General features: G+C 35.9%; 1 protein-coding gene across 2 annotated transcripts in view; it reads left to right on the top strand.

The window, feature by feature from the left end:
• TTC27 (tetratricopeptide repeat domain 27) overlaps nt 1-12,992 on the top strand; it is a 160,173-nt gene that overhangs the window by 34,437 nt on the left and 112,744 nt on the right. For both annotated transcript variants that reach the window (XM_081264909.1, XM_081264908.1), the window contains 2 exons: nt 4,384-4,496; nt 6,567-6,633. In XM_081264909.1, coding sequence (XP_081121035.1) covers nt 4,384-4,496; nt 6,567-6,633 — 180 coding nt within the window. The remainder of the gene's footprint in view (nt 1-4,383; nt 4,497-6,566; nt 6,634-12,992) is intronic.

Raw genomic sequence — 12,992 nt, 5'->3', positions numbered from 1 at the left:
GACAATTGAATACTTGGAGGTTTGCTGGTCCAAACTGAGATGTGCTGTAAAATATCTATCAGAGAGCAGACTGTATGAAAAAAGAATGTATAGTATATAATTAATAATTTTATATTGGTAATATTACAAGGATAGTATTTTCTGTGTATTAGGTTATCTTTTTTTTTTTTTAACATTTTATGTATGATGATCAGAAAATTTCAAATTACATGTTACTCCATTTAAAAATTCTGAAAGGCCTCAGGTGAAATGAATGGCCACCAGCAGGGTGTGCTGTACACCTGCCAGCCTTGCCTTTAAGGCTGCTGCTCTTCAGGGAGGAACTTTTTCATTAGGGACTGAGGAGTGGCCCCACGTTTTGTGTTTTTCCAGGTCCTCTTAAAGCCTTGTAGATCAAAGTGAGATCTCCAGTGAGGGTGAGTCCGAGGGTGGGCAGGGATAGGTGCTTCTTTGGCCTGTGATTCAGGGAGTTGAAATGCTTACCTTTTCCCCATTTCTAAAGCTTGATTTCTTAGCCACAGATAAATTTCTAGCCTTCTGAAACTGGGAGTTTCTGCCTACCTCCCTTTGGCTCCCAAAGTATTCCTTGTTTTAGCTTTATATGTGTTGAAATAGAAAAAAATTAAATCAGTGTATTGAAATACTTTATATAAAATACACCTATTTTAAATATAGTTTGATGAGTTTTGAAGAACACATAGGACCATGTAGTCCTTGCCATAATGAAAATGCAGATTCATTTTCATTACCCCAGAAGTCCCCTCACACTGCTTTGTAGTCACTTTCTCTCCTACTGATCTATTTTTTTTGTCACAAATTTGCTGCTTCTAAATTTTCACATCAATATAATCATGTAGTTGGCTTCTATACTTTTTCTTTTTTATTCTTTAATTCTTTTTTTTAAAGAGAGAGAGAGAGAGAGAGAGAGAGAGAGAGAGAGAGAATTTTTTTTTAATATTTATTTTTTAGTTTTCGGCAGACACAACATCTTTGTTTGTACGTGGTGCTGAGGATCAAACCTGGGCCGCACGCATGCCAGGCGAGCGCGCTACCGCTTGAGCCACATCCCCAGCCCTCTTTAATTCTTTTTTCCCCTGTATTGGGGATTGAACCCAAAGGTGTTTCACCACTGAGCTGTAGCCCTATCCCTTTTTATTTTGTGACAGGGCCTTGGCAGTTTGCTTAGGGTCTCACCAAATTATTGAGGCTGGCCTCACACTTGGATCCTCCAGCTTTTAGCCTCTGAGTCCTGGGATTAAAGGTGTGAGCCACTACACTCGGCTGTATTTGGCTTCTTTCATTTAGCATAATGTTTTTGAGATTTATCCATGTCATAATAACAATAGTTAGATCCCACTTATTGCTCAGTACTTTTCATTGTATGGGTAACTGCCTTTATTTTTTTAGCTGTTGATGGACACCAGAGTTGTTTCTAGTAGCTATTATGAGTACAGCAGTTTGAACATTTGTGTGTAGTCTTTGAACAAGTGTTTAGTTCTCTTGGGTAAATACTAGGAATAGAAGGGATGGGTTACCCACTTGAATCTAATGTATGAAATATGATATGTCAAGAGCTTTGTAATGTTTTGAAATAAAAAAATAAGAAAAAAAAAGAAGGGATGGGTTGTGTGGTAAGTGTATTTTTAACTTTGTGAGAGATTACTAATTTCTTTTCCAAAGTAGTGTCCAGTTTTACTTTCTGCCCATCAGTGCTGGAGAGCACCAGTGGGTCTCCCTGTTTGCTCGTATTTGGTGGTGTCAGTCCTGAATGTTTGCCATTCTGATGAGTTAGTTTGTAGTGTTATCTCATTGTGGTTTTACTGGTTTTGGGTGATTCATTTTTTAAAGAATCACTTTTATTGAGGTGTATCTTACAGAAAAGTTGACCCATTTTAATTATACACTTCAATATTTGGCAAAGAAATGTATATGCTTACTATACAGATAAGATAATCCCATTGCTCTAAAGAGTTCTGCAGTGCACCATTGCAGTCAGCCCCTCATTTCTCTGGCCCTGAACAACCTTTGTTTTGCTCTCTGTGACTACAGATGGTTTACCTTTTCTGGAATTTCATATGAACATAATCAGACAGTATGTACCCTTGTATCTGGCCTTTTTTCAGCATTTTTTGGGGGTTTATCTGCATGATTGCATGTGTCAGTAGTTCCTATTGCTGAATAAAATTCTGTTGGTTGAATATAGCATAATTAAAAAAATCTATCTGTTGACAGACATTTGGGCTGTTTTCAATTTTGGACGATTACAAATAAAACTGCTGTGAACATTTATGTGCAGATCTTTGCATAAACATATGTTTTCATTTCTCTTGAGTAATTACTTAGTAGAATTGGTACCTCAAATGGTAAATGTATAAGAAACTGACAAAGTCTTTTCTGTGGTGTATCATTTTGTATTTCTGTCAGCAATGTGTGAAAGTTCTAATTGTTCCAGGTCCTTGTCTACATTTACTATGTTAATTAAAATTAACATAAATTAAAAGTTAATTAAAATTAACTTTTTAATTTAGCCATTCTAATATTTATGTATTACTAGTTTATTCTGATTTAATCAGTATTTCTTTTTTAAAAAATTTTTAGATGTTGATGGATCTTTATTTTATTCATTTATTTGTATGTGGTGCTGAGAATTGAACCCAGTGCCTCTCATGTGCTAGGCAAGCACTCTTACCACAGGGCCACAACTCTAGCCCTTAATCAGTATTTCTTTGTTGACTACTATAGTCAAGGATTTTGTGTGTGTGTGTGTGTGTGTGTGTGTGTGTGTGTGTACTTACTGGTTATTTATATAACATCTTTTCTGAACTAGCTATACAAATTTTTTGTCCATTTTTTAATCAGGTGATTTTTCTTCCTCTTTGAGTTCCAAGAGTTCTCCCTATTCTGAGTATAAGTACCTTTGCAGATATGTGTTTTATCAGTACAGTCTTTGAGTCTCAAGCTTGGCTTTTCATTTTCTTAATATTATTTTCAAAGATGAGAAGTTTTTAATTTGATGAAGACTATTTTATAGAGTTTTTCTATAATTGTTTATGTTTTTCTTACATGTCTTAGTTAAGGACGACTGCCTACCCCAAGACTTTTAAGATTTCCTCTTATGATTTCTTCTAGAAGTTTTTGTTTTCCCCTGTTTTAGCTTCTATATTAAGGTCTGTGATCAATTTTGACTTATGTGATATGAGATAAAGATGGAGGGTCATTTTTTTCCAAATGGATATCCAGTTGTTCCAAAATAATTTATTGAAAATATTTTACCTATTGAATTACCTAGGTATCTGTATTGAAAATCAACTGGGTCTAAAATTTCAGACTGCATTCTCTTCCATTCATTTATATGTCTACCTTTATGTCAGGACCACACTGTCTTGACTGTAGAGTAACTCCTGAAATCAAATACTCTCTTGCAGGGGCTGGGGTTGTGGCTCAGCGGTAGAGCGCTCGCCTAGCTCGTGCGAGGCCCTGGGTTTGATCCTCAGCACCACATAAAAATAAATGGAATAAAATAAGGTATAAAAAAATACTCTCTTGCAGGTGCTAGGCAAATGCTTTACTACTGAGCCATATCCCAGCCTTTATTCTTTTTAAAATTATTTTGGCTAATCTAGGACTCTTCCATTTCTATATAAATTTTAGAGTCAGTTTGTCAGTTTGATATTTCTGTCATTAACGTCCTATTATTTGTAACACAGGTCACAGCTGATCACACTATACTGTTGAGAAATGGAGTTAGGGAGTTGATGTTTTATGTTAGAAATTAGAGGCAGAGAGAAAGACCAGGTTTTAAATCCTGATGCTGCCACATACTTTGTGACCTTGGATCAGCTTCTTAAAGTCTCTTGATTCTTTGTTTTCTTATCTATACATGGGAAAAGAAATACATATTGTTTATAATTCTTGTGAGGATGAATAAGCAAATGTTTGTAAAATGACCAGCAGAGGAGTTTTTGTATAATAGGCTTAGTCAAGGGTAGCTGCTATTCACTGTTATTTTCTTTTTTGAGAGTGGAGTCTCTCACTGCATCACCCAATCTGGTCTCTAATACATGGACTCAAGTGATCCTCCTGCCTCAGCCTCCCTAGTGGTCAGCAGAATAGGTGTGCATCATTGTACCCAGCTATTCCCTATTATTGTTATTGTTAGTGCATTCTTGGGGTGTAGATGATACATCTTCCCTTCTACAAGGTAAATTATTCCCAAATATGTATTTTATAAGAAACATTCTACTGACCATATGTAGACATTATGTAGTCGTTAACAAAAATGAAAGTTAACTTTATCCCTCCTAGTCATCTGTGACATACAGTCCTGTTAAGTGAATAAAATTTTACTTTTTGGTATAAATATTTTCTTTTGTATTCCATCAGAATCTTGAGCTCAATGATGACACTGTTTTGAATGAGATAAAGTTAGCAGACTGTGAGCAGTTTCAGATCCCTGACTTATGTGCTGAAGAGCTTGCTATTATCCTTGGAGTCTGGTAAGTTGATGACTGGCTTGGTTACCTCACATGTTTGTTTTCATGGGTTTGGGGAAATTTTTATTCAAGAAGGTCACAAGATTTTTGGATAAATAAGGTATTTGGTAAGTGCTTATGAAGATAGGAAATTCTTGGGCAGCCAATTAAAGAATTAAGAGATTAGGAATCTCCTGTTAGTTGTGTACTCATTCTTTTCTTTCCTTTATATGTAGAATTTGGGTAAAATTAATTTTTAATATTATAGAACCTTATACATAATGGAAATATTTTTAAAAAAATATTTTGAAATAAACTTGAAAAAAAGTTGCAATGGAAGGGCAGTGCAAAGAACTTTTGAGAACAAGCCCTTGAAAAAATTTAGTGTTTTTCCAACAAATACTAATGTTTTTGTGCATAGCCACAATACTGCTTTCAAAATATGAAAGTTAAACCAAGTGCCATGGTGCATGCCTATAAACCTAGCAACTCAGGAGGCCAGTGAAGGAGGATCACATGTTCAAGGCCAGCCTCAGCAACTAGTGAGACCTTAACTCAAAAAAAAAAAAAAAAAAAAAAAGACTGGTGATGTGACTCAGTGGTAAAGCACCTCTGGATTTAATGCTCAGTATCAAAAGAATAAAACAAAACAAAAACAACTGAAAGTTATTATTTATACTTTCTAATCATTTAATTTTCAGACCTCATTCTGTTTTTGCCTTTGTCTTGATAATCTCCTTTAGAACAAATGATCTAGTCTAGACTGTACATATTCCTTTTAGTTGTCATGTCTCTTTAGTTTTTGTCAATCTGCAATAGTTCCTCATATTTCCTTGACTTTTATGATTTTGACACTTGAAATTTATAAGCCAGTTATTTTGAATTTCCCTCAATTTGAGTTTGTCTGATTTTTAAAAATGATTAGATTCATCTTATACATTATTAGCAGAGATCAGAGATGTAAAACATTATGGTTCTCCTTGCATCCTAGGACCTGGAATATAATTTTTATTTGTCCTGCTCCTGGTAATTTTCACTTTGATCACATGATTAAAGTGGTGCTTACAGCGTGGCACAGGCCTATAATCCCACTGACTCTGGAGGCTGAGGCAGGCCAGGAGGATTGCAAGTTCAAAACCAGTCTTAGCAATTTAGCAAGGCTCTAAGCAGCTTAGTAAAACCCTGTCTCTAAATAAATAAAAAGGGCTGGGGATTAATAAATAGGGCTGGGAGATGACTCAGTAATTAAGTGCCCCCCAATACCAAAAAAGAAAAGAAAAGAAAAATAAAGTAGTGCTTGCTGTGTTTCTTCTACATGAAGTTACTCCTTTTTTATTGGTACCAGGCACTTAACCACTGAGCCACCTCCCCAGCCTTTTAAAATATTTTTATATTTTATATATGTATGTGTGTATATGTATATGTATACATACATCATATGTTTATATATACATATTTAATCTCATGTTTTGTAGGCCTGTAAGTCAGCTGCTTCATTTTGTTTATTTTTCAGTTTTATAAGTGGTGATATTTTGACAGGTAGTTCTGTGCAATGTCCTTTTTTTTTTTCTTACTGTGTTTTTATGATTCATGTCATTATCTGTAGCTTCAGTTTAATTTGAAGTGTAGTGTCCCTTTGGATGGATAAATCATAACTTGGCCTTTTCCTTTTGGACATTTGGATTGTTTCCATAGTTTTCTTGTTACATACAATACTACTATGGATATTTATGTATGTCATTTCCTGGACCACCCATTCATTATTTCTCTGGGCTTTCTATCTAGTATGGAATTATTGAGTTGAGAATATGTGAATGTCACTTTACAAGATAGTGCCAAATGTTCCCAAAATGCTTCTACTAATTATATTTTTATTAACAGGGTTTTAGAATTCATATTGTTTTCCATCTTTGACAACTGCTTAATTTTTACTTATCTAGTGTTATAATAATATTTTTTTGTGCCTAAATTTAGTAAATAGGAATGTGTGTTCAAATAAATAAAACATAGCTATTCATTTTGCTTTTAAAACTTTCATTTCTTTATCTGCAACATGCAATTTAGAATTTATATACTTTTTTTTTTAATTCAAAGCACAAATTTTCAAAAGAATAACCCAGTGCATAAGCTAACTGAAGAGGAGCTGCTGGCATTTACGTCAGTGAGTAATGTCCTTTTCCTTTCCATTTTGTTCATTTTCCTTGTAAATTATTTTGCCTCTGGTATGCTATTGCCTTAGATTGGTCATTTTGAAACGCTGCCACCTAAGGAGAAGAAATCCATATCATTTTAGTTTCCAAGCTACATTTCTTGCTGCTGACTTAAGCATAACCATTTTTCTTTGTACTTGCTTAGATTTAAAGACCGGGACCAAATATTTCTTGTTCATTTTTTAATCCCAGGGCCTATTCCATTATCTTGCATATAAAAGGTGCTCAATAAATATCTGTTGAACAAATTTATGAAGTAGCAGGCACAGGACAACTCATGCCTATGACTGAGGGCAATGGATGCCTGCATGGGTGAGGTTGAGCAAGAGAGCTTAGTGCAGGGGGAAGAGAGAATGGGTTGTAGAGACCAGGGAAGGAGGGGATGTCAAAAGATGGGGTGGTTCTCAGCATTCAGCAGCTGGAATGGTCAAGAGAGAAATGCAGACAGACAAGAGGCTGTGGATTTGATGGGAGACCCTCGCTTACCTGTAGCACGGATAGTCATCTCAGTAGAGAGCATTAGGGAGGGAATGAACGGTAAGAAAATAAAGCTGATAAACACCATAGTTGAAGAAGATTGGCAGTGAAAAGGGAAGATGGGGTAGTGGATATTTGAAGATTCATGATCAAAGAAGAGTTCAAGAGAAAGGGGTCAGTCAGTATCTTTTTTTGGCTTTACAGATTTTAAAAAGGATGCCTATCCTGTGTCTTTTCTTGTGTGTGTGTGGTACTGGGGATTAAATGCAGGGCCCCATGCCAGAGGATACATATTCTTTACAAGAGAAGATATGATAAATGAAGAATGATATATTTTCTTTAGTGATACAAGTTGATAAGATGTGTCACTTTTTCAAAAGTATTTTTAAAATTCATAGTAATAAAGTTAGAATTCTGATATTTTCATTGTTATTTTTCAGATAAGGCAAAAGAAAGGACTTTTATCTAGAAGAAAGAAAAGCTAGCTTTTTTGTACTGTCATGTAAAGTTTTCAAATCACTGTTTCCTACATACCCTCTTGGAACTGGTTAGATGTTAGCTGTGTGTGTCCTCTGGGTGCCCATTTTTTTTCCCCCAGTTCATTATTAGAAATCTTGGATATGTATCATTATATCATGTGTGTTTTAGGTAACTATGTAAAAATGCCCTTATTTTATTCATTATGTGTGCTATAAGGAATTTGGCAAGTAAAGTGGTAAAATTGTTTTAAAAGCATATAAAAAACTTTTGTACCTTCCATTTACTTGTTAAGCTAATATCTGTTAAATAGTTGATATATACAGGCATTGTGATGATCTTTGGAGTCGCAGCACTTAACAGTCTTCCCTTCCAGAGTTTACATCAATTTACATTCTCTCTCTCTCTTTTAAATCTTTGAGTCATTGGTGGTCCTTTATATTGTTCATTTATTTATATGTGGTGCTGAGAATCGAACCTAGTGCCTCACACATGCTAGGCAAGCGCTCTACCACTGAGCCACAACCCCAGCTCATCAATTTACATTCTTGTGGGGAAAGTACACAGTAGACAAAGAGAGAAATAGATCTTTAATACAAATGCTAAGGAGAAATATAAAGCAAGGTAAGGGACTAAGAGCGGGATGCATGTGATTTTTCTAGACAAGGTGGTCTTGGAAACATCTTACTGGGAAGGTGACATTGAACACAGATCTGTCTGAAGTGGGGCACAGGGGAAGCATACAGAGGGTGTGTGGTAGCCATGAACTGAGTCATGATAGGCAAGTATAGGGCTGAAGGAAGACACATGTCTAGGTTACAAATGGCCTGATGCTTGGGTTTCTTCTGATGGCTGAGGTAGATGGGTATGTGGCATGTAACAGGAAATATTCCTGCTGGTGTTCCTTAGGGAGGGTGAAGTAGTAACACCCTCTTGGGATTGGTCACATAAGAAGTTCTTTGTGTTGTGTGTATTATCTGCCCCTGAAAAGACCCTGTACTCTTGAACTTTTTATCTGTGCTTCTTTTTTGGCAAGGGTTGTGTTTTGGCATATTTTATAATAAATGGGGTATATGCCTTTCCATTACCAGACTCCCAACTTTAGTGACTGAGCTCTTCTTTTCTGGGTCTTTTACATGGCCTGGTAGAGTGCTTCAATGTTTTACTCCTAGTTATTGCTCAAAAAACGTATGCAGAAAAAGAGAATGAAAATAATATGCTGTAACCTTTAAATAGCGTTGATTTCTCTTCTGCATCTGCATTGCTCTGCTTATTTCCGTCTTTCAGGTGGCACTGCATGATAGGGATTGCTACTTGTATCACTTTCCTCTTCTGTAAAATGAAGGAAGGGGTGATGTACCCCTTCTCCAAACAAAAAATTTGTTTTGAGGATCCAGTTGTGCAGTGTAAGGAAAAGTACTCTGGAGAAGTTCTTGCAGCGTTCAGTGATGAGCCTGGCTGTCTGCGTCCTGGTTTCTGGGAGAGGATTCCTGTTTTCTTGTAGCCTCAGTGAGTGAGACGTGTGTGGAATTAGCTGAGGGAAGGGAAGAGAAAAGAACTGGGAGAACAGGAGTATTCTTGCTATCGCTTTGCCCTGGCAGTAACATGGTGACTTGGGACTGGGGTTTTTGAACTACTGGGGCCTTCCTTGTTGATAGAAAATAGCAAGTACAACAAAATTGTAATATTCTTGCCGTTGGAGGGACAGGTCCCATGGGTATTTGGCATTTGGTAAATACTTATTGAATAAACAAATGATGGCTTATTGGTCCTGAAGTTTGTTCAGTTTTAGTGAACTGTCCAAAAGTTGACTAAACTAATAGTGACTCTCTTTTTGGAAATATTTTTTGCCAGTATTTTCATGTTGTTTCAGCATATTGAAAATATGTGAGCTCTGTTGGGAAATGTTTTAATTCAGTAAAGTCGGAAGCTTGTCCTGAGAGGAATAGCTTTCCTTGTATAAGTTGTCATTTTGTGGTGCTATTCCTGAGAAATTACATCTACACATTTCAGGAAAACTGACTGAGTCATAGTAAAAATAACCCATATTGTTTTAGAGAACCATTCATGTTGTATCAGCTTGATAATTTAAAGTGAACTGTGAGATCTATGTTATTTCCTTTCAGATGAGCCAAGTCAGTGACTTTCACTAATGTTTTAAATTTCCTTTCATTGTTGAAAATGGGAACAATTTAGGTAATTCATACAGGTGTTTTAGTTTTCATTGGCAAAATTTCTGTTTAAGTGTGAATTGATACTGGCAGCTTGCCTCTCACTGTCTGCCAGAAGCTCCAACGAATCTATAAGTGGAAGAAGGAAAGAGTCTTTTGGAACTTTCACATTATTTGATGTATTTTTCTCTTTCTGCCATTGATCCCATCCTTTCCCCCTCCCCTTCTTTTCCCTCCCTCTCCCCTCCTTCCCTTCCCTTGCTCTTCCCCCTTCCCTTCCCTTTCCCCCCTTTTCACCTTTCCCTTTCCCCCTTTTCCTTACCTTTTCTTTCTTTTTTGAGACAGAGTCTCACGTTGTTGCCCAGGCAGGTCTTAAACTCCTGTGGTCAGTCAGTCCTTCCGCCTCAGCCTCCCAGGTGCTGGGCTATAGGCATGCACCACCATTTCTAGCTCTGCTATTGATTTTTTTGTTTTTTAAAAACAGGGAGGGGGGGGGGAGAGAGGGAGAGAGAGAGAGAGAGAGAGAAATTTTTAATATTTATTTATTTTTTTTTAGTTTTCGGCAGACACAACATCTTTGTTGGTATGTGGTGCTGAGGATCGAACCCGGGCTGCACACATGCCTGGCGAGCGCGCTACCGCTTGAGCCACTTCCCCAGCCCTCTGCTATTGATTTTAAAGTTATTTAATGTATACTTATCTCTGAATGTAAAATAGATAACTATTTTTTTAAAATATTTTTTTAGTTGTTATTGGACCTTTATTTATTTTTATTTATTTATGTACAGTGCTGAGAATCAAACCCAGTGTCCCACACATGCTAGGCAAGCACTCTACCACTGAGCTACAACCCCAGGCCTAGCTAACCATTTTTACAGATTAAAATGATCATTTTTTTTTCTCCTAGGAAATACTTATTTTAAATTTTTGGTTTCTTTAGGATAGGCAGTGTAACTTTGTGAGTTGGCACTGTTAATTCTGACAGTGTGTGTTACTGGGGTCACTTACTTCAGAGGAACCTCACAGTGCCTAGGAGCAAGCACAGCAAGACCTGAGCAACATAAACCATGGCTGTGCCTGGCGGAGTCAACCTGGTGAAGCGACCACATGAAGAAAAAACAGAAAAATGCCAGGTTAAGTGAGGGAACAGCTTCGCGCTGAGTGATCCCTTGCTCTGTCCTCTTTTCTAGTTCTGTCTGAGTCAGAACTGACCTGAGGACTGATCTTTTTTCCCTCCACAGTTAACTGCATCTTAAAGTCAGTTATACTTATGTACAAATTTCCTTTCCAGTCATGTTGGAATGACTGTTATTGCATTCAATTCCTATTGTGAATAAGGACAAAACTGGATAAAATATATGAAATAGCAGTGTAGAATAAGGCAAATGAGTCATGACTAAGTAGTGTTTATCTCAGGAATACAAAATTGGTTTAATGTGAAATAGTGCATTTCACTTTATTAGTATGCTGTAGAAGAAAAACCAAATAATGTATGTAAAATCAAATGGTATATCTAAATTCAACTACATGAATGATGATATTAAGTGTTAATGGATAAACACTCCAAATAATGGGGGGAAGAGACAGTTCTGTGCTCCCTAGGAAAAATGTATTATAAACATAAAAAGACTCAGGCTGAAAATAATTGGATGGAAAATAACCCATAAAAACAGCAAGTATAAAAAGACTGGATTTCAACATTAATATCAGATGAAATGGATTTTGTTTCAAATCATGTTTCTAGAGACAAAGAGGACTATTTCATAATAAAGGACTTAACAGGAAAACAGAATGATCACAGTGTGCCATGTGCCTAATAATAACTGTATATACATGAAACAGGAATTAACAGAATTAGAGTAAGAAATAGGTAATGTCACAATCATAGTTGATGCTTTTACAATTCTCTAATCTCAACTGATGGGATAAATAACAAAAACAGATATATAAGTAATTTGGACAACAGTATTAACCACCTTGACCTAACTGTTGTTTATAAAACATTATACTTGGAATACATGGTCTTTTCAGGTGCACATGATGTGTTCAGCAAGACCATTGCTGAAACATGAAACACATCTCAATGAATGAGTAAATAAAAATGACACTGTGTGGAGTATTATCTCTTTCTACAATGGAATTAAATGGTATAAATAGCTAGTAGAGATCCAAGAACCCTCAAATATTTGGTCCAAGCAGTTAAACAATTTACTTTGTCCATGGGTCAAAAAGGAAATGTATGTTTAAGTCAGTCATCAACCTAAATCATTGACCCCAATGTTACAAAATTTTTCTCCTATGTTTTTCTAGGTAAAATTTACCCCACTACATTGGGGTAGTTTGCAACTTTTAGCTAAGACACTAAGTATATGATCCATAAAAGGGAAAAAGTGATAAATTGGACTTCATTAAAATTACAACCTTCTGTTCTTTGAAAGATAACATTAAGAAAACGAAAAAACTAGCCAGATACTGGAAGAAAAAAAATCACAGTTTATGTACTTCACAAAGGTCTTGCTTCCAGAATAAATTCCTCATCTAACTCAGTAATAAAGGGTGAACCAAACAATTAAAAATGTATGAAGGATTTGAATAGATAAAGATACAGTTGACTGGTGTTCTGCATCCATGGATTCAACCAACCTAAAATAAAAAGTAATTGGAAAAAATTTGCACATGTACTGAACATATATAGACTTTTATTATTTCCTAAACAATACAGCATGATATTTATATTACATTACATTATGTTACATTTACATAACATTGATATTGTTTTAGAGTTATAAATAATTTAGAGATGACTTCAAGTATACAAGAGGGTGTGCACAGGTCATGTGCCAGGAATACATCATTTTATATAAGGCACTTGAGCATCAGTGGATTTTGGTATCCAAGGGGATCCTAAAACCAATCCCCCAAGGATACTGAGGGATAACTATATATTTAAGGCCATTGAAAGCATCAAAGATATATGATATTACTAATCATTTGGGAAATACAAATTAAAGGCACAAGAAAATACCACTGTATACCCTTAAAAAATACCATGCAGAGAGTTTCGAACTCTCCTACTTTGCTGGTAGAAATGTAAAATGGTACACCCACTTTGGAATACAATTTGGCATTTTCTCATGAGGTTAATCATCAAGTGCATCACTGGATATTTGCCCACAAGAAATCAA

Source organism: Spermophilus citellus (genome assembly GCF_964194105.1).
Source record: "Spermophilus citellus genome assembly, chromosome: 13".
NCBI classification, from domain to species: Eukaryota; Metazoa; Chordata; class Mammalia; order Rodentia; family Sciuridae; genus Spermophilus; species Spermophilus citellus.
Note: the sequence above shows the minus strand (reverse complement) of the source record. Positions and strands in the feature narration are given on the sequence as shown.